Source organism: Alosa alosa, chromosome 22 (assembly GCF_017589495.1).
Source record: "Alosa alosa isolate M-15738 ecotype Scorff River chromosome 22, AALO_Geno_1.1, whole genome shotgun sequence".
Lineage (NCBI taxonomy): Eukaryota > Metazoa > Chordata > Actinopteri > Clupeiformes > Clupeidae > Alosa > Alosa alosa.
Window position 1 is genome coordinate 14,237,618 of NC_063210.1, and position 22,642 is coordinate 14,260,259.

Genomic DNA, 22,642 nt, shown 5'->3' on the forward strand with positions numbered 1-22,642 from the left:
AAAGAAAGAAAGAAAGAAAGAAAGAAAGAAAACAAAAGAGAGTGAGAGAGAAAGGTGAATGGATAAGAGATAGAAAGGGAGGGGGAGAAAGATAGGGCCAAATCATGAATATATGTACACACATAGACACAGACATGGTGTAAGCAGACTAGATCTGCCATTTTTTACAATGCATTAAGAAATCCTCTACAAGGAAAAATATATTTGAATATATTCGCAGAGTGACATGAATCGGCCTCCTGAAAGCATTCCATTTTCACCTTCAAAGGGTGGTTCTGGGCGGGGGAGGGAGGGGGGGTGAGGATAAGAGGTAATCTGTTTCCTCTCCTTCAGCCTCTGTCGGATGGTATGATACATACTGGCAAGGGCAGCAGGTGTATGTGGGGGCAAGAGGAAGGGAGCGATAGAAAAAAAAAGAAAGAAGAAAGAGAAGCTGTGGGATGAACAGCAAAACAGCTGGACGGCATCGCTCTGAAGAGTCTGTGCCTCTGAGATAATGAGTTGCAGTGCCCACATGTTAATAATAATAATAATAATAATAATAATAATAATAATAATAAATCAGGAGAAGCTATCAGTAATTTGTCTCCTCACAGGCCAGTCAAGGGTCATCCATTACCGGCAGTGTGAAATTAATTAAACATCTTTTAAATGTGCAGTGGTGGCGGCAGCGCTCGAAAAACTGAGTGAGAGGGAACCACGCAAGCGAATCTAATCAAAACAAAAGCCGCCAAACAGCCCAAGCGTCTTTTTTTTTACTCTCTCTTCTGTAATTAGGCCGCTGTTTACTCAATCGGCAGAGAGAGCGAGAGAGCGAGAGAGAGATCGCTCTGGGTCATCTTTGATGTGTAATCACGGACTAAATCATTAGCTTTATATGTACAAATAAATCAGCCGTAATTGTGTAGCAGCAACCTGGTGGGTTTCTGCTCAGCAGGGCGAGGCACGACACTACCAAGGTCACACCGCACACGACAAAGCATGTTCAAATGTCGAATGTTTAACAGAACATTCAAATTCTTCGTCAGTAGTACTCACACACACACCCACAGAACAGCGACTCTAGTCCCATTGTTGACACTTCTCCATGAAGGTAAGCCACCGTGTAGCAGAGCTACTTGCTGCCTACAAGTACACGCGCGGGCAAAGCTGAACTAGAAGACGACAAGCGGCTTCCACCCACCACAGTCCGATGAGAGCGGCGTAATCCAGAGAGCTCAACTTCACTGGCCGCCACTGTGGTCCCCCTCCTCAAGCTCCCACTCTCAGTGCTCATCTCCGCTAATCTCTGCCTTTCAATATGTCTGATGATCCCTCCCTCCTTTTAAGAGTTGTTTTCTTCTTCTTTCTGCATCTCTCCATGGTGGAGAGGGGGCTTCCTTCTGTGTGTCTCTGAACAGGCCCAAATGCCTGAAGTTTCATTTCAGCTCCGAAAAGCACACACACACACACACACACACTCTCTCAGGAGAAGTACAGTGCCACAGCTAACAAAAGACATCAAGAAATAACCAAGAAACACAAAAAAAAAAGCTTGTGTCATCACGACTGCATTCTGTGGTTCCATTCTCCCCCTCAATGGTGCGGAATGACACGGCGGGGAAAAGAAATCCTGGACAATTAGAACCCGGGGAACCCGCCCAGTGTGCGGTGCGGAAACAATGGCCTTCAACAATTAACCACATTTGCATGCGCTCGACATCTGCGTTCCGTGTGAAAAACAAGGAAGGCGCATGTCATTGGCTTAACGTGTTTAATCACCCAACCACAGAAGAGATTTAAAGGGCCTTTAATAAATCGTGTGACCGCACTAAAAGCATGAAGGGGGTGGGGGTGGGGGTGCGTAGGCTGGGTGGGAGGTGGGAGGACGATATCAAGTTCTCAAAGGCATTAAGCAACTTACTGAAATCAATGAGGAAGCGGCCGAAGCCCTGCCTTTGGTACTGGGGCATGATCATTATGCAGGAGACATTGTACTTCTGCTGGCAAAGCTTTTCCTGTGGGAAGGAGAAACAGATCAAGAGTGTCAAAGCTCTGCTGAAGCTGGCAATATATTGCACCTGCCACCGTCCTTGTCTTGTGCGCACACACACACACACACACACTATGTTTCTCTTGTTTGAAGAGAAGGACAGATTGTCAGGCAGGCAGGCAGACAGACACACGAGCACTCACAGATGACATATCCCTCACATTTGTTTTGATTTTAATCGGTGAAAAGTTTACAATGGCACGGACCGCGAGGAGACACAGTTTAATCATGCAGCAGAAAGTGCCGGGAAGTCTCAGTGCCACGCGCCAAGATTGCAGATATCAAAGACCAATACCATCCAACAACTTCATAAAACCCTCGCCGCACAATTTATTAACATCAGCTATCTTTCCACTGACTTCTGCGGGTGTGCGTATGTGTGTGTGTGTGTGTATGTATGTGTGTGTGCGTATGTGTGGGGGTGTTGTTCTACACTCGTACCTTTGAGAAATAGCCAACGAGATGACAGCCTTTTTCATCATTTTTTGTGAGAACGTAGAAGAGAAAAGGCTCCACATCGTAATATAGCGTCTTGTGGTCCAGGAAAAGCTTGGCGAGCAGGCAGAGGTTTTGGCAATAGATCTTGCTCACGTTGCCATCAACCTGGTCAGGAGGAAAAAATGAATAAAAGAGAGGGGAAAAAAGATCAGGAAAAAAAAAAAAAAAAATAACCATATAAAAATGGGAAAGATTCATATCTAAACACACAGCAACCAGAGAAAAGTGATCCCAGCCATATTCTGGAGCAAGCGGAGAAAGGGGAGGGAGAGAGAGAGAGCGTTATAGAGAAGAGAGAGAGAGAGAGAGAGAGAGAGAGAGAGAGAGAGAGAGAGAGAGAGAGAGAGAGAGAGAGAGAAGAGAGAGAGAGAGAGAGAGAGCAAAGAGAGAGAGAGAAAGAAAGAAAGAAAGAAAGCTAGATGAGAGAGGCAGCTAGATAGAGAGAGGGTAGGTAGCTAGATAGAGAGAGATGAAAGATGGTCTTGTTCTGACGGGAGCTCGAACTGACCTCGAACACTGAGAGGTCAGCCTTGCGGTAGATCTCATTGGCGGGCGGGTGGACCCAGATGCACTTCTTGACGTGCCGCTGCAGGATGTTCTTGCTCCGCATGTACTTCAGACAGAACTCACATAGGTAGAGCTTGTGTAACCTGCAAAGAATGCAAAAACAAACCCCGGAAAGGAGTGCAAAAATAGCAGAGATCAACACCAGCTGAGTGCTATTAAGGGCAACGATTATTAAATATCATAAACAGCAATGAGAAACAGCGCTTCTCAGTAGGATCTGAATGAGCGTGTATTATTCGGAGCCGTAAACACGTTCATACCGGGAGTATTCAGGTGGATAAGGTGAGGAGTACCACGTTTGAATGTCGTACTTTCCAAACTCGATGACCGCAGGGCTACGGCACGAGGAGTCGGTGCTGTTCATACTTCCCGTTCTCTGTAGACACACACACACACAGCAATAAAAAGACATCAGTCTGGAAGAGACTCAGGAAGCCCACAGATGGCATCTCCAAATTATCCATGGGAAAGATACTTCCACGGGTTTATAATTCACTCATAAAACAGGCCCATGAGCACTGGCAGGCCACTGCGTGAATGGAGCGCAGCCAGCAGCCCACTTCCACAATGGAAATTCATTTATTTCTCCGCATTAAAAGGTTTTTAATTTTCATATTCTTGCAGAAATCCATAGAAACTCCCCCATTAAAATCAAGTACATATTAAATATCTTTAATTACCGGGCAGAGGTCATAAGTTTGTAGGATTAGAGGAGCTTTATTTTACCAACTAAACACACTGTCAAAACAAATATTTCTAAAGAAGACATTGTAGTTGAGCTTTGAAAATAGAAAACTCTACACGTACACATTGACAAACAGTTACTTTTGGAATAGACAACTCATATAAGCGTCAACAGTAACTGTTACAAGGACTCTTTGTGTGAAACAACCTAGCTGAAATTTATAAATGAGTCCAAACTGTTCGCGATCCCAAACGGTGACACATAGTGCTGAATACTGCCAACACTAACGACCAATGCGTACTTTCTCTCACTGTAACATGTGGGTCAAAGAAGTGGGACACAGTGCCCTCAGAAGAATTTGGATGAGCCACCGAATTCCACTACCTGACGACCTGACGTGCCAGCAGGAAGGAAAATGTAATGGTTGACCATGGGCCAGTTTGCTGCCTAAACTACCCTCTTCACCAGAGAGGGAAATCTCCAGCTTCAGAAAGTAAAAAAAAGTCCACATATTGGTTCGACCTGTAGATTTAATACAGGCGATTTCACTACCTGGGGCGCCTACCCTAAGCTAGCAACTTAGTTGGTTGGCAATGCAGTTTCCCATTGCAACCAACAAAGTTGTTAACAGGTTAGCAACTATGGTTTTGGGAAACGCATCCCTGATCTGTATGGCTTAGGAGTTGTGCTGACTATGGGAAACTGCATTGCAACCAACAAAGTTGTTAACAGGTTAGCAACTATGGTTTTGGGAAACGCATCCCTGATCTGTATGGCTTAGGAGTTGTGCTGACTATGGGAAACTGCATTGCAACCAACAAAGTTGTTAACAGGTTAGCAACTATGGTTTTGGGAAACGCATCCCTGATCTGTATGGCTTAGGAGTTGTGCTGACTATGGGAAACTGCATTGCAACCAACAAAGTTGTTAACAGGTTAGCAACTATGGTTTTGGGAAACGCATCCCTGATCTGTATGGCTTAGGAGTTGTGCTGACTAGTCTAGTCACTTTATTTATACAGAAACTAGAATCAGATGGCTTAGTGAAAGATTGGAATAAACATGTGTGGTAGGACTTTTACTTTCTGAAGTCTGTGTTTTCTGATGCTCCTCTTCACATTTACAGACCGATAGCGTTGTCCCACCCACACCGGCCACCGCGCCTCACCTGTGCGGAGATCTCCTGGACCCGCCTGAAGATCTCCACGTCCTCCTCGGTCACGTGCTCTCTGGCCACGGCCACCGGCGGCAGTGGCTGCGGCTGCCGCTCTCGCCCTGGTCTCCGAAGGGCGCTCTGCTCTGCACCTGCCACAGTTTTCACAACAGGAACCAGGTGAGTGCTGGAGCCACTCCTCAACACATCCAAAATACACCCCTTGCATCCTGTGCTGTCCCATCACTTCAGGTGCTCAGACACATTTTATCCAGAAGGTATGAGACCTTTTGTGCCTTATTGGCTTTGATTGATTGATTGATCAATTATTCATTTCAAATATGCAAGAAACATGCGTCAACAAGACCGCAACAAAACAAGTTATGTTTTTTTCTTAACATATTTGAAAAGGAGTGGGAAGAAGTTTACACTTGTTTAATCCCACCCCCTTTCATTAAATCATACAATTAATTATAAGGGAAATACATTTGCAATGATTGCAATTAATTCTTTAAATAACTTCTTATTCTTTAAATAGCAAGGATTTCCATTTGGAAGTATACATAGCTAGAGCTTCTGTTCAATGACAACGATGCTCAAAATGTGCTGACACGGTGAAGTGCAAACTGCCACAGATGTTCTTAAGATCAGAAGTTGTTAATAATATTATGATGTTTAGAAATATCTGCATTAGTAAGTGTATACAATGTCCTCTTAGTAAGTAAACACACATCAGAAGACGAGATAAGCTTTCAAACAACAAATATACTACGGAAATAGGGATGAAAGCATTTACATGAAAGCCATCGTTCGGTTTATGAAAACATTAAAAACACACTGAGCGAGTCTGTGTGTGTGTGTGTGTGTGTGTGTGTGTGTGTGTGTGTGTGTGTGTGTGTGTGTATACATACATGATGGAGAGTTAAGAGTTTAAATTACATTAGCACTACAAGCCCACTACTTCCTCCTAGAGGGAAGAAAAAAAAAACAAAACAAAAAAACAAAGCAGCGAGAACCAGGTCTCTTAAGAACCCACAGAGATGGGGGAGTTGTGGCCCCCTAGACATTCCACTTAACAGCGGAAAGCCAGGGCCAATTCCCTCTCATTAGATGCCCAATTAGGGGCTGTTAATCACATTAAACCTGTGAAACGTCGAGGCAGGCAGCTGGGGTGCGGATGAGCAGAGCTTTGAGGTGGTGAGGCTAGAGGATGGGATGTGGAGGATGGGTAATGGCTATGACTCAGCAGCACAGGTTATTATGGGATGCGCTTGCGGTTAGACAATGGGGCTAGCGATGGGCTGATGTAGCACGCTAGCACAGCGTGAGAAGGAGGTATGGGAGCCATGCATTTCCAGAGAAGAGAAAGGAAGAAAGGAGAAGAAAAAGAGGAAGGAAGGAAGGAAGGAAGGAGGAGGAGAGGAGGAGAGCGGCAGATTTTCTACAGCCACTACGGAACCAAAAAAAAAAAAAAACAGATCATGTCGAAAAGAAGCGTCCGAAGAGTCAAGATTCAAAAGGAAAAAAAAAAAACAAGAAATCAAACTCAGAGGTTGAGGATTAGTCATAAACACACACTCGGCTGCATGTTGAGTAAAAAAAGGAAAATGAAAGTGGATAAAAGCGAATAACAAAAACAAAAACAAGTAACAGTAGTTTTCTCTACACTGAGCACAGAGAGGGTTATGAGAGCGAGCGAGCGAGCGCGTTGTGTGTGAGTGAGTGAGAGAGAGAGAGCGAGCGCAAGCCAGCGACAAGCCGAAGAGGGGTTATGTTGTTATTCTTTGCTGGACGACACGCAGCAGTTCTGGGCAGTATAGCTGGGGAGGAGGGAGAAGGTGGGGGGGGGGTGGGATTTTTGGCGGGCCGTTGCTTACCATCGAGGCTCTCGGGTTTAACTCGTCCGCTGGTCATGCTGCCCTTTGCCGGCGAGGGGCCCCCCTTCAGAGCGGACACTTTATATTTTAACCTGCCTAGCAAACGGTGTTTTTTCAGGAAGGCGCTACGTCGAAAATGGCTGACCACCTTAAAGGGCCGGACACGGGGCAAGGGGTGGGAGGCAGGTCTGCTCTTTACGGTGCTTGGCCTCGGTCCTAGAGCCTGGGGGTTGGGGTTCTGGGAGTGGGAGTGGGAGTGGGGGGCGGACACAGAGTTGGTCTGGGCCTTACGGTGCGCGCGCCGGGGCTCGGCGTAGCACGGGAGTCCCTTTTTGCGCGATTGTCCCTGAGCGGTGAAGATGTGGGAGAGTCCGTCAAACAGGCCCTTGAGCTGACTGCTGCCCGAGAGGCTGCCCATGGACGGGGCGCTCGACTGGCTGGACGAGCTCTGCGGGGAGCTGGGGGCCCGGTGCGGGGTCGGGGGGCTGAGACGGGGGGCAAGGGGGGCAAGGGAGGCAGCGGTGGCAGCTGCGGGCAGCAATGGAGTCGGGCTCTGGCACTCGGGGGCGCCGGGGAAGCCAGTCGTCCCTGCAGCAGTGCCGTCTGCTGCCGCCGCCGCAGCTTGGGACGACAGAGCGCCGAACTCGAGAAGGGACTCGGAGTAAGGGCTATGATGGGGGTGGGAGGATGGGACGCTCTTACGCGGTCGCCCCGCATGACTGTGGTGCGCAGGACCGTCCAGGTCGGCCCGCGACCTCCGGCCCCGGGGGGAGGGAGTGAAAAACTTGGTGAGGCCGTCGATGAGGCCACGGGGTCTCTTGTGCAGGGGGGCATGCCCAGCAGCAGCAGTGGCAGCCGCAGAGGTGGACGAGGAGGAGGAGGAGGAAGAGGAGGAGGAGGAGGAGGAGGAGGAGGAGGTGGTGGTGGTCTGGGTGATCGTGAACGGAGACGAAGTGAGGGGGGCGGTGGAGGAGGCAGAGGAGGAAAAGGAAGTAGAGGCGGAGGAGGAAGAGGAGGGAAGGAGGAGGAGGAGGAGGAGAGGGGAGGAGGGGAGGTGACACGGGAGCCAGTGGCTGCCCAGCGGGCGTCTACAGTGGCCGGTCTGCCTCGGGTGTCCTTCACGGATGCGGCATGAGCAGATGAGGGTGTGGTACAGAAGGTGATCTTTTGACCCCTACCAGGTGACCCCCTTCCTGCCAGCGCAATCTCAGAGCCATCGCCCCCGGTAACAGACCTGCAAGGGGAGACAGGATGTCATTTAAGGAAACACCTGGAGGCACTACCCTGCCTACATGAATCAACTTCACAAGCTCTGATGAAACCGACTTCAAAATACTACATTAGCATTTTGTCTTTCAGCGGATTCAGTCCATGACACCATCACAAACATTACAATATCAACTATCTTAGTGTTGAGTCACCAGTTTTCACTGGAACTGAGGAAGCATTTATTTCAAAAGAAATCAAAAGGTTTTGTTTCACAAGACATTGTTAAGTCTGTTCTACAGAAGTCATGCTTCATAAATAGCTGGCAGCATACTCACATTCTTTGCTTGAATTTCTTCCGCGGCCGGCCTACGGGCTTTGCGTACCGCCGTCGGATCTGATCGGCTTTTCGGTGCAGCAGCATCCTGCTGCCTCCCCTCGGCCTGCACACCTGACAGACCCACGTTCCTGGACACACACACACACACACACACACACACAGGATTCGATCAATTGAGATAAACATCCAGACACTCCAGCAAATTTGCCATAAATCATTGCATTTGGTATTGGGCTACGTTTATGTTAATGACAACAGTAAGTTCGTTCCTAAACCCACAAGTGAGGGAAGCATAAAACGCACACAGATCTATAAAAAACAAAAAACAACAAAACAAAAAAAAACATGTAAACAAGAAAGAAAACCCAGTCGATTCCTCCACCCTCTCCCTAAAGCTCTAATACACATCGTTCCCATAATGCATGTGGATTTACTGAATCCGTCATTTATGACACATTGGTATTGTGAGCATCGCTCTGGGCCTCTGCGCTGTAATCCGGAGATAGTGGGAGGTCCCGCGGGAGTGAAGCGGGGAAAGGAATCATTTGACATGCACACACACACACACACACACACACAAAACATCTAATAAGACATCACTGAATCGTCTTGGTGACTGACAGGCCCAGGAGGCGAAAGATAAAGGGGAAGAGTTTAAACCGATGACAGGGATGCAAGCCACTGAAGTGTCGAGGGGAATGAAAGGGTGAGTTGAGGTTCGTGGGTTGGGGGAGGGCTTTCTGGCCGCCTTACCTTTTGGCATTCTAGAGATTGGAGGGTCGCAGCACTCCATGTGGAAACCCCGATCGCAGGAATCGCAGAAGAGCATCTCGTCCTGAAAAAGGAAACAGGGAAAGGTTATGGGTTGTGTGTGTGTGTGTGTGTGTGTGTGTGTGTGTGTGTGTGTGTGTGTGTGTGTGCCTGTGTGTGCCTGTGTGGCGAGAGAGCGAGAAAGAACGAGAAAGAACGAGAGAGAGCGCGAGAGAGAGAGAGATCCTGTGGGGAATATCCGTTTTAAAAAGAGAGGGCTTTGCAGGAATCGCTCCAATAAGGCAGCCTGAAAGAACAGGTGTTGAGAGAGAAGCTGTGAGACAACTGTTACATTCCATACAGCTGGAAAACTCCCGATGCGACAACAACATGACAAGCTCAAAACAGCCCGTTAACAAATGTTGTTTGTGCAACATAATGCACCAAGCACTAGTAAATGCACTGGACTTATAAAGGCGTGTAGTAGAAGTCTATAAAAGACCAAGATGTGTTTGAGGTATCAATCTTTTAGACAGCCCTATGTGGATTCTCCCGAGAGGGCTTGTTTCATCACATAACAACAAAAAAAAAAAAAAAAAAAAAAAAAAAAAAAAAAAACGAGACTTCAGGAAGAGAGGAAAGGAGGGGAGCATCTAGACAGGTGTCGACTTACCGCATTTTTGCCCTGTATTCGACATGAACTGCACGTCTTGCACTCGATACACTGCCACCGTAGGGCCTTCACGTTAGCCGTCAGCTCAGGCGAGAACTTCAGACATGAAGGGTGGCCTTTGAGGATCCAAAAAAAGAGGGGGGGGGGGGTCTTAGTAACTGCAGTTCACCACATCACTGAAAAGATGTAACCTGATACACTTAGACTCAAACAATTTAGCATGAACTTAGCATCAAGAACCTGTCAGACACGCTGTGGGTTTCTATTATTATCTGATGGTACACTACTGCAGCAGTCCTGTCAGAGCTTTCTCGTCGTAACACTTCAGCTTGTTACACTTCAACACATCAAACTGAGAACTTCCATCTCAAATTTTCCTTCTTGTTGATTGAACATTTAAATCACTATTTGCTTTTTCGTGGTTGTACAGCATGGCTCTGCTTCTTTCCAACCGTTCTGCTCTCTGCCGTTTCATTCTCACGGAGAAACTTCTGGAATTGCCACTGTGCACAAAATTGCTGTATAAATAAATTTGCCTTGCGTGCATGAAACACAGACCCAGAGGAAGTCATATCCCTTCCTCTATGCACCAACTAAAGGTTAAATATTAAACAGGAGTCTAATCAACGAGATCTAGTCCCATCCCTCCCTCCCCAACCCTGTGCTTCTCGGTCTCGTGCACACACAGACATACATCCTCAGTTTACATTAGCCGGCTACAGCTAGTAATTAGCCAGTTTCACATGTAGTGGTCAGGCAGAAAAAAAATCTAAACAGACAGAACGTATGGTGGAAAATGTTACGTTTATTAATTAATTAATATTAAATAGCCCAACATTAAATAGGCTTATATTGCACAACATATAGGCCTACAATATGCTACCACGACAACAAGAAGTGGAATAGGCTTTCATTCTATGAAATCGCGTGGTGAGTAAGCAGGAGTTGCAGTTGTGTTTGCTAATTTATTAAGCATGGTTTCAAGTCATTTATTGGGACCATTCCTATTTGGGGGATCCAGGGCAACTAAAAAGATGTCACGACCACCCATCTAAAACTTTCAGTAAGGGTCTGTATCCACTCTCAGGTCAACCTGCATGTCCATTCGTCTAAGCTGTTGCTTCGTTATTAGGCTACTAGATCTGTGGGGAGGGGCCGCTGGGAATGAGAGGAAAGGCGCTGTGATTGCACAGTAATAAACATATACAAACAAATTGATATTGTGCCGGTTTAAGCTCACTTATGTGGACAGAAAAACGTTATCGAATCGATCCACTGGGAATTCTCCTGACTCCCGCGACTCTCCACTACTGCGCTTGTGTAGCATTATGTAGGCTACAGTCTGTCTGCAATGTGTGCACAGAGGTTTGCGCGACTTAATGAGAGTAGGCTTCTCCGCTGCTTGTGCAAAGCTAATTCTAAACAAACTGTTGGTGCTGATGACGTAATAAACTGCATTGTGGAAATATATAGTTTGTGACTTAGTGCCTTTTCTATGTGCAATTATGGTTGTTTAAAGCATATGTCCTGCTGATTTTCTGCATGTCCAGTATTCTGGAATATTACCGTTTTACATGTTGTCCGTCCAAAAGAAAGTCTAGCGTAACCCTCTGGTGCATTCAAACTCATGTCGAAACCACAGTATGATCACACACTTGAGAGACTAATCATGGATAATTTGATCTTAATGAGGCACAAATGGTAGCAATGTAAACTGTATAATGGCGGAAGAGCAATGGAAATCATGTAACAGCTCCCTCAGACACACCCACCCACCCACCCACACACACACCTTCTCGCTCGGAGTGGTAACACAACCACAGCTGTTTTACAGTGTTCTAGCACACAGACACAGACACACAGAGTACACACCACCCTGCTCTAATGAAAACCAACTCGAACGCCACTTAGTCAAAATCACGAGCAATAAAAATGTCACCGCGAGGAACGATTCCTCCTGACATTTAAAATAATTGTTCCACACAAATGACTCCTTTAAGAGGTGATTTTATGGTGAGGTGGATAATTTGGTCTGGAACAAAAAAAAAAAAGGAAACAGTTATGGGGGAAGGAAGAGAGAATGCCACCAACATGCTTCAGCAAATGGACGATCTCTTTGACCTCTTGTATCGCGCTTGCGCTACAAACTGAACACGGCCGCCAACCTTGGACTGTCTCACTGTTTGTCATTGTAGAAGCAAAAGGTGTTTTGTAGTCAGAGCCGCCATTAGGCGAGCTGCTCGTCACAGAGAGAGAGAGAGAGAGAGAGAGAGAGAGAGAGAGAGAGAGAGAGAGAGAGAGAGAGAGAGAGAGAGAGAGAGAGAGAGAGAGAGAGAGAGAGAGAGAGAGAGAGAGAGAGAGAGAGAAGATGGGATATGACTGAGTGACACTTAAGAAAGATGACACTGACCCTCTCAGGCACATCTATTTAGTGATCTATTCAGGTGCACCATATCCAAGCATCTCTTTGTCCCACAAGGCTGCTAGCGTGCTAATCGTTAGCCTAATTGTCCTTGGCACCACCCAAGGTGCCTAGAAACGCCCACAATCAATCCAGCAACCACCCCCCCTTGCATCCAGAGGAGGCTTACCACTGCTTCCACAGTCTGCACAGGACAGGAGGTCCTCCGGCCGCTTGTCCCGGTTGGTCTCCTTCGTTCCCAGACAGAAGCTGCAGATGGGAATGGGGTCAGCCCGAGTCTGTGGAGAAAGAGGAAGGACAGACAGACAGACAGAGATAGAGAAAAAAAAAAAAACAGTCAGTCAATCTCAGGAACAAGCATTACTTAAACTGCAATATGGGTTATGTGAGGTAGAATGACACACACACACACACACACACACACACACACACACACACACACACACACGATTAACCTTAAATTACAGCCTTGAGCTGTCTGCAATCAGCCTTATTGCTACTGCCGGCAACAATAAAATGTTTCGGGTCAGCCTGCTTTCGAGCCAAATTCTCTTACATGACCGTGTCAATAACAATTTATGCATGCAATAAGCAAATATGTTAGGCACTTAACCGACAAGATTCCTCAAGATACCCAGAGCAATCAGACATTTCTCCACAGTGAAGCACCAATTAAATTAAGTCTGAAAGATGCCCCGTGCGCTACAATAACACTCCATTTTATCCGGCAAATCAGGAGGAAGGATGCCATAATCACAGTTTAAGGGCTTAATAATACTCAACAGCTTACACAACAGTCTGAAGGGATTAACAGGCCTGTAATCAAATTACTTATAATAATAATAAAAGCAACATTTCACCAAGCAAACCATTGTTTCAAGTCACGTTAGGCCTATTCCTAATTAGCGTGTGAGAATAGTGGCATGCCCTGTATCTCCCAACAAGAATAAGTCTTTGGCCTATTTCACCGTAGGAGGGGAAAAAAAAGAAAAGAAAAAATAAAAAGACTGAAAAGAGTAAACAACATTTTTAAGGAATTATTTTTCCAGAAGGCTCTATAAATAAATGAATAAACAAATAAAGCTTGACGCGAGATGTCTGCAGTGCTGTTGTCAGAGGAGGAGCCAACAGTGTCTCACTTCCTCTTTCTCTCGCACTCTCAGTTTCTCTCTCTCTGCCTTTCAGGAAGCTAACTAGGCTGCGCTGTAGATGCTGCGGTCCACTGCGTTGGCCTTACAGGGGCGTTTGCCACCGCTTGAGCTGGTGGAGCACTCCACTGACTCTGGCTAGCCTTTCCAACGGCTCTGGGCGAGAGCCAAAGAGGCCTTGCTGCTGTAGCAAGAGCAGTGAAGGTAGCGAGAGGGCCGGCAGTCAGTGCAGCGTCAAGTGATTGCTAAACCGTAATTCAGCCGGAATCCGCTGCCCGCCCTCCTCCCCTCCCTTCGCCCGGCCCATTGCCGCGGCCCGATCGATCGCCGTCGCATGAGGAAGCAGGTTAAGGGCCCCCCAATCAATGTCCACTCCATTTTCTAACACTCCTCATCAATAGCGCGAGAAGGACTCGGCGCTGCGCAAGAGCCAAGCTGCCAATAGCCGTCGCTGCCACGGATACTCTAACGTCCACAACACCGAGACGATGGCGCGGCACGGACCCGCGGAGTTTGTCTGACCTCCATCCAGCACCGGGTTTTCGGAAACAACTAGACCACAGGACAAACATTCAGGATTGCTTAAGTAGGTGCCACTTCTGGACTGTGATCCAGAACCTCTGGGACTCGTCCCAAAACCATGGCTTGAGAAGACACAGACAGGGGGCAAGGATAGGTAAAACAATAAACACCATCACGCTACAATAGCCATAAACAAGTCAAAGCAGAAGCAAGTGTGCCATAATAATAATAATAATAATAATAATAATAATAATAACAATAACAACAACATCAACAACAAAGACAACCCCACTGGCACCAAAACACAGGGTGAAATTTCAAAAGATGATCTACTGCTGGCCTGAACCTGATGCCAGACAGACATCCTGGCATTCAGACCAACAGTGTGTGTGTCTCAAGGTTTGCAAATACTGCATTTTGATGTGCTTCATATTAAAATGTGTGTGTTTGCATGCTTAACAGGCAGGCTACACCAGGCACATAATTGAAGTGTCTATTTTGTGGAGCGTCTGCTGCAACAATTAGCCTCCACCATCATCAATGGAACTGGCTACCCAGACGTGACAGAGGAACGTATATTCTAAAAAATTAGACCAGTCTTCTAAAAATGTGTTTTACGCTTCACGAACGGAGCGCTTCAATTGCCCACCCGGTGTAGCCCGACTGCGGTCATTTTTCTGCACAAGCAGGACAAAAATATGACTGACAATGTTTTAAGCAGTAGGAGCCGCCACTGACACTTTCCCCACCTAAAAAACAAACTGGTCTGAAGAGCTTCCATGAGGAGCCCACCTGAACTCTCCATGATCAAGTAGCAGACACGGGGGAAAAACAGCACTCTTTCTGAATAACCAAGACCATTGTGCAAATGGTGAAAATGCTTTCAGTGAGCCTCTCCATTAACCAGCTTACAAGGGTTGGGCAATTGCTTCACTTTGTAATCACACACAATTCAAAACAGGATCGGTGTTTATTATCAGCATCCATTTAAGGGTTTCTACAAATAAAAGCCTTGCTTAGGATCCCATGGCAACTAAGTGGACAAAGAATCAGTGCCATTCTCACCCAGCAAAGGTTCTTCAGCCAGGTTAGATCAGTTCAGTTCAGTGCCCTTTACAATGCAGACGTCTCATTCTCTGACCAATTATGGCCACCAAACAACCCTTTTGTCGGACGAGACCAAGTAAACAGCACCCGACTCAAGGGCTCTATGGACACACCGCTCTCCAACGAGATGATGTTCCCTGCCTTTGTTTGGACGTTTCCAAGGTAACCACAAGAGTGGCATAGGCTTGAGGGTGATATCAGGCACCAATTATATACTTGGCCATTGTGAAAGTGTATGTCCGTGGCGTCAAACAAGATCATTCAAAAAGCATCTGACGAGCTCATCACATGATGATCATTTCAATATATGGATGCAGCATATTAGGAACATTTAGTCATTCGCTATACAATATGCAGTGAGGCTGTGCAAAAATCATGTCAGATTAGACTACCTGTGCCTCATTATAAGACCTTATAGACAGTATAGATAGTCCCCAATAAGACATAAAAAGTAGGCTTATTGAAGACATAAAAGTAGGCTTACTGAAGACACCTTGGTATTTTCTTAGCAAATGAGCAAATTCTTGGTTGCAAAACTTAACGTGTGGGGTAAAGCAAAAAACAAAACAAAAAAACACCCTGGTTAGAGATTTGCCTGGTTAACAATTAGCTACCTAAGTTCTCCAATTAAAAACTGCAACGATCAATTGGGAAAATAAATTAAAAGGGCATTTGTTTCCTCTGGGGCAATTTGAAATCAGCTTATCACTCACAATCCAACCTAAGCTAGCCAAGCAATTAGAATTACTTTTATTAAGAAAGTCAAGTGATTGAGGGAGCAGAGCGAGAGAGAGGGAGCGAGAGAGAGAGAGAGAGCGAGAGAGAGCGAGAGCGAGAGTGTGTGTGTATGTGTTTCGGGGGTGGGACTCCCGGATATTAGGGTTTCCTGTTGGGCTCACTTTATCCACCATGAGCCTCAAGGCCAATTAGTCCTAAATATTTAACTAGACGGCCTCATTTGTCCTACGTCTCTTAATCCCAGTAATAAAGATTCCCCCTTATTCTTCCAAGCAGTAAATTAGAAATGGTCTTCGGGCTCGGTCACACCTGACGTGGAAATATGCACACTTTCCAAGCGAGGAAACAAGAAAAAAACCAACCCACCAAAATGTCAGAAAAGAGCAATCGACATGCCATCCGAAGAGCCATTACGCAAACAAAATGTTTCCCTCTTCATTTTCCCTGCAGACTCACACACACACAGACAATCAGGTCCCTCCTTTTCTCAGCTGTCCCTTTTGTCAAATAAAGTAACTAGGTCAGAGGGCCTACTGTAAAGGGCTGAAGACAAGACTGGCGGGGCTGCAGGAGCCTCCACTCTTTCATTAAAACCTCGCTCTCTCTACACCATGTGTTTCTCATTCTCTCATCTCTCTTATGACACAAGATAAACGACCTGTGTACCTTGACAGTGAGACAGAAGAAAGGAAAGAAAGAAAGAAAAGAAAGAAAGCACACCAGATGATTTCCCAGACACAGCACGGCTGGAATGGGTGACCCAAGCAAGCCAGAAAGGGGGGGGGGGTCCGGCCAACACAACATGCAATTAGGGTTGCCTAACCCCACCCCCGACTCCATCTCCCCTTTGCCTTGCCGACTTGACTGGCCACCAAACTTTTGTGAGCTGGTGGGACTTGCGTCAAGTGGACATGTCTTGGCTGGTTGCCACGGAACTAACATTCTTGGGACTGGCTGATGGTATGCTCTCCCATGCCAACACATGGCTTTATGGGGTGGGCCAGGGCCTCCAGTTTGTAGTGAAGCCTATAAGATGAAAAGGGACACCTAATAAAATTTTTTTTTAAAAAACCCTACCTGGGCCTACATAATGTTTTTTTGGCTATGCTGTGGTCTAATGACTAGGCCTGCTTTCTTTAAGAAAGAGGGAGGAGGAGGAGAAAGAAGAGGAGGAGGAGGAGGAGAAAGAGGGGGTGGGTGGGTGGGTGCAGCTGGATCCAAAAAAGGTGGACTGGGCTGAGCACAGAGTCTGTGCTCTGCTGTGCTCTCCGAGGGTTACATAAGTGCTGCTGAACAACATCTCATTCCTTCCCCCTTTGTTCCATCCAGGCGAGAGAGCCCTGGAACGGAGAGGCTTCTTGTGGCCAGAGACTCACTCCTTCAAGGTTGGATCGTTTTTCATTTTATCAGACGCAGGGTGGCACTTCTGGCATCGGCGCAAAAGAAAGGGAGAAAAAAAAAAAAAAAAAAAGTCCAGTCCAGTTCTGGCTCGGATGAAACCGCAGGAGTCTTCACAAACACGCAAAGGGCCTGGGCCATAAGATTGCAGTTAACCTCATCTGACTCTGTGTATCATAACTGTGAAAGGGAAGGGAGGACTAACTACGAAAAGCAGAGGAAGAAAAGACAACCAAAGTGGCAGTTACATGCAATAAACAAGGCTGAAAGACAGAAATATCCACATTCTCTGCGAGTAGGATATTTTCCCTCAGAAGCCTAAAATCGGTCACATGACTCCTCCATATCTGTGGAAGTTATGTAAAAGCATCAAAAGTGAACATCAAAAGGTGGAAAACTTGGGCTTTTATATGCAATCGTGTGCCTTTTGGCTCAAGTCCACTCAAATACAGCATTTGGTCAACTATATTCTCTCAATACCACCAGCACCATGCTACAATAAGACAGGCAGAAAAAAACAGACTGACTCATCTGGTCTCAGCAACAGGATGCTGGTTGGGTTATGTCTGTCAAGCACAGTACATCTTCTCTAACCACAGACACAACACTTCGGCTAGTGCTCAGCTCATGGGGCTTTTTCCTTTTTTGGGGGTTGAAGTGATATTCATGAAGCAGAGTTTGCAGATGTAACAGAGAGAAGTGGTGTTGCTGACTCCTAAGGCTACTGGGCCATGTCATGGAATACAACTTCTTGTAAGATGGATGCATTTTGGGAATGGAGATTGGTCTATATTCAGGTCACTCAAAAAATCACACCATTCAATTAGTTCACCACATCAAAACAGATATCACAGAAAACATCAGCCTTTTTACAACAGCAACACTCATTTGGAGTTGTTGACGCTTAAAACGACAACAAAAACTATCAACGTATGCAATGAAAAACAAGCAGCATAACAGCTAAATGCCTACTGCAAAACTTAGCAGTAGTTGTCTAAATAGAGCTAGTGCATCTCCATCTGTTTACAGACAAGTCTCTACAATGCATCACTGTGACTTCAGGGGGGAATCTTATCACACTCACACACAACCCATGCAGGGAGGGAACTCTTGGCCCTGGGCTATGTTTACAAGCAGAAACCACAACATTTCTTGTGGTTGGCCCTGTCTCTAGGTAATCGAGAACAAATAACTGGTAGTGGCAGGGTTGGGCTGGGCTGGCTACCACCTCAGATGTTGCATGAAATGGACTGGGTTGTGTGCGGATTGCTCTACTTGTGGGAGGTCAATCCAAGTTCATATTCATGCACATTTTATGTACCGACTTAAGTCTCTAAAACTATACAACGGAAACTGAAGAGCCTTCGTGCACAGCAATCTCTTAGGCCTTGTAGGCCTTGTGTGCTTGGCATAAATTCCAGAAAGTATCAGATGGTCCCATAATAACACCACAAAATCATGAAAACAGACAACAGGGTGGGAATAGCTAAAGTACTACCAAAAAGACATTGGTTGTGAAATTAAAACTATGCACATGATTGATGTACCTGATCTCTCTCGTGCGGTAGCAGGGTGATGGTCGGCGTGGGTGACCCAGAGGCACAGGCCCCGCGGATGCCGGCTCCCCTCCCGGCGTCACTGCCGCTGCTGAGCCGGTAACGCGGCCCGTTCTTCAGGAGGCGCCCGCTGCTCACAGCCCGCTTGGCGGCCAGTCGGAGTCGCTGCTGGAAGGCAGGGTTGGCGATGACGTGGACCAAGTCCTCCTGGTTCCTCAGGTAGCGCTCGATGTTCTTCAGTGAGGAGCCATGCGAGTCATCCAAGCCCTCAATGGCCCGCCGAAGGACCTTATTCCAGTCGATGTGCCGCAGGTCTCCAGAGCTCAAGGTAGATCCTTTATTGTTGGTGGTCTGCAGGGGTGCAGTCTGGGCTGACCCGTGGTTGACAGAGGCCATACGTCCAGGATGACCCGGGTCTTTATACGAGGCACTGCCCTTGTTGGTAACCTTGAGCACGGCGCCATCGTGAACACCTAATTCCAACTGCTCGAGAACGGTCTTCTTGTCCAAGCCGTGCAAGGTGGCAACAGCGTGGCAAATCCGCTCCTCGGAAGGCCGCTGCTTTTGCCGTTTGATCTTCTGAATTGCCTCTAAAATCCACTCCGTGTACAGAGGGTTGGCGAGTTTTACCATGGTTGCGCAGTATGGCGTAGGAAAAAGCGATCCATAAATAGGCCTAATTCCGTCCTCTTCCTCCACGACGTGAGACTGTTAAAACATCCTCAGGACAATGCAAGTGATGAGTGATGCAGAGCAACATCAAGACATGTTTATGTAATTCCCAGGTATGGTGACGGAGACGAATAACGATTCAGAGATAATTCCTCAATAGACAGAATGCTCATCAACCAAAGAGCTGGTGTACAGACACATTTTGTAATTCCACTGGGACACCTACAAGAGGAAACAAACAAACAAAAAACAAAACAAAAACAAACAAACAAAAAAAAAAAAATCACCACTAGCACACACACACCACTAGACAGATGCAGTTATGGCAAACACTACAGTGTGTTCTTAATAAGCTCTACATTAAAAAAAACAATTACAGTCTGGGGATATGGACAGAACAATAAAATACAGGACAGACTTTATCCTACATTATGCACACATAACTTGCCCATTTCCAACCTACAAAATTAACTGCAAACTGAGAAAGATCTGATGTTGACAAAAACGACATATTAAGACCTTATCTACCCTCTGATGTACATCAAACTTGACAGAACACCTAGAATCCGGAAATGTAGACTTAAGGAAGTGTATCAATTCCAATGTCAAATTTTTTTTCCAGCAACAAAAAACACTACTAGTAATAAAAAAAGGATTTCGTTCATATTACGAGTAACGTTATTTGCCCTAATTACAATTGAAAAAGCCAGATAGGGTTTGTTTTGCCTGAATAAAATCAATTCCCAACTCACTTTCTCTTCAGAGAAGTGCAGGGAACAACCAGCAGGTGACACATTTTATACGTGTGACTTCTCTCGGAACCCTCAACTACCAAATGGTGACATCAACCTCCACTCGTCACTGCAGTACCAGGGTCAAAGTTGGACCGCGGCTGAGAGATAACGTGTACAATGTTAATGTTTAAATAAAATATGGTTTCAGGCACTGTCATACTATCTTCTCGACCTGGCAAGGCATATAATCTCGCTAACTAGCAGGCTAAAATAACACGACAATGCTTCTATGCTATCCTAGCTTCCCAGGAAGCTAACAAGCTAATTCGTTAGCCAGATGGAGAAGTGCCATTGGAGCCAAGAAAAAGCATTGGGTGACATCACTATTTTTCTACGAACATCACTGGCACAGGTCGTCATATTTGCGTAAAACATATTCAAGTTCTTTACAGTATTTTTTATCCACATGCAAAGTATGTCAAGCTATATTAGCCTTGCATGCTATCCTGTATTTGCCAAGCCAATGTTGCTACATATTCGGCTAAGTGTCTTGCTAGGTAGCCAACAGCAGCTAAATTGACAAATCTTAAATTACCAGTTGTATACGCAGTTGACACTGATGTCATACAACGCAATCGTGCAAGTTCTATTATTGACAACCCCATAACAAGTTTGCAACTTGCTGCAAAACAAAGTACCTTGCTAACTATGTAGTCGGGTAATGTTGCCGCAACAGAGCCAACCAGACTTGTCAAAATGCAGATTAGCCAGCTAGCTAGCGAGCTACAAGGCTACATAGCCAGCTGCTATTTGCGTGCTAACGTTAAGCGACGCTTAGAATTAGTGGCAGCGACTGAGATGCTAACGTACTTTATTTCACGGGGAAATGCACTGCTGAAATATTTGTACAAGAGTGATGAACGAAAAGTCAAAACACCAACCTTGAAATTTAGTAGTGAGGTTGCGAAGAGCACTGCTGGTGCCTGCTGCTGATGTTGCCTAAAACAGTCGCCATTTTGTTACAATGTTGTAGTTTACATGAATCCGACATGACACTGATTACAATCCAATGGAGTCTCATTAAACCTTACCTACACACTAATGTGCCCTCCCTAGCAACTTTAATATTGGTTGTAAAGACAAGATCAGATTTCTGGTTTGATAAAGTACATGTCAATCATTACATATACGCGTAACCAAAAGGGGCGTGTGTTGGCTACATAATTTGCCACTACCTACAATTGACCCGCCTCTTAAGGTGCCAACTCATGTAATGGAGATGACACACTCGTTTACTTTGTGCGCTAATCATATTTTGACAGGACAAGAAAGCCTAGCGTAGGGTGACTTTTAGAGGCCAACCAACGTACCTTAATCACTGATACCAATCAAAGATGGTGAAGTGCATGGCAATTTTCCTTTCCAAACAACAAATTGTAGACAAGCCCATCTTTCGAACACTGGATGAAACAATCAGTTGCACTTGAGAGTGATTTGTTACATTCTAGAGACGAATTGGATACCATTAAAATCTATAACACTGTCAACTAATGTAGCAGCAGTGAGATAACAGGAACGCGTTATTACTGTCCTGCGTGGTGAAACTATTTGTCGCTGCATTAGCTCGTTGGCTGTAGCCTACATAAAATGTAATTCACACTCGGGTTAAAAGACGCGCGTTTCTTTTAGCTGTGCTAGCGAGTCATTTTCCGTCCGACATGCTGTCGACTTAAGATCTTTAACAATATTGTGCTTTCACAGTGATTAAATATCCTACTCACCCCCAAACAAGTACAAGCACTTGACGTAAGGAGCTTTCTCGTAGCCTGTCTTGCAAATAAGCCACATGGGTTTGGGTTATTTATTATTTATCAAATTAAATATGTCCACTGGGAAAATAAAACCTTCGGGAGAAAAAGAAAATCCATAGCCTATCCATTCAATATCGCAAGCAGTCTACGTTAAAATCTCATTGCTCCACCTTGAGTGCTGATGCATGATACACTCGTTAGCTATCCATCAGCAGATTAATTTCAATCTTTGGTTAATTTATCAACATAAATGGCATCATTTGTACCACGAGAACGAATCCCGAGCGACCGGTAGCCTGCGTGAACAAACACAACCCAAGTGACAAGCAATGGTGTAGGCGAAATGTAACCTTGCAAATGGTGGAGAAGCAACGCGAACATTTTGCTGGTAGTTACCTTTTCAAGTTTTCTCTCCTCGAGACCTCTCGTCATTAACACGATGATTGAAAGACCCCAAAATGTAAGCATCAAAGTATTAATCCACACAGGTTCCCAAAACACTAGCCTATTTGAACACACGTAGCAATTCTCGCGGTGGCAGAGCGGACCTGATAATAACTAATTGAAAGGTTAATCTACATAGCAGTCTGTGACAAAGTGGTACCCTCCCCCTTCCTCACTGTAGACATCCCCGGTTTATTGTAGCGGATCGTCGCCCTGTGTGCGTTCATATGGTGATCACAGGAAAATAGCCTACATCAGTTTTTTTGTTTTTTTACCGTTGCGATCTGGTATTATTGACATGCAGAAGACA

General features: G+C 45.8%; 1 protein-coding gene across 1 annotated transcript in view; it reads right to left on the reverse strand.

Annotated features, from left to right (window-relative positions):
* LOC125287102 (histone acetyltransferase KAT6B-like) overlaps positions 1-21,435 on the reverse strand; it is a 30,879-nt gene extending 9,444 nt beyond the window's left edge. Inside the window, 12 exon segments of the mRNA XM_048232601.1 lie at positions 1,904-1,997; positions 2,474-2,635; positions 3,039-3,180; positions 3,358-3,473; positions 4,950-5,086; positions 7,990-8,045; positions 8,356-8,485; positions 9,111-9,192; positions 9,781-9,896; positions 12,372-12,480; positions 18,663-19,565; positions 21,019-21,435. Of these exon segments, the coding sequence (XP_048088558.1) occupies positions 1,904-1,997; positions 2,474-2,635; positions 3,039-3,180; positions 3,358-3,473; positions 4,950-5,086; positions 7,990-8,045; positions 8,356-8,485; positions 9,111-9,192; positions 9,781-9,896; positions 12,372-12,480; positions 18,663-19,304 (1,786 nt within the window). The 5' untranslated portion in view covers positions 19,305-19,565; positions 21,019-21,435.
* Positions 21,436-22,642: the final 1,207 nt, after the last annotated feature.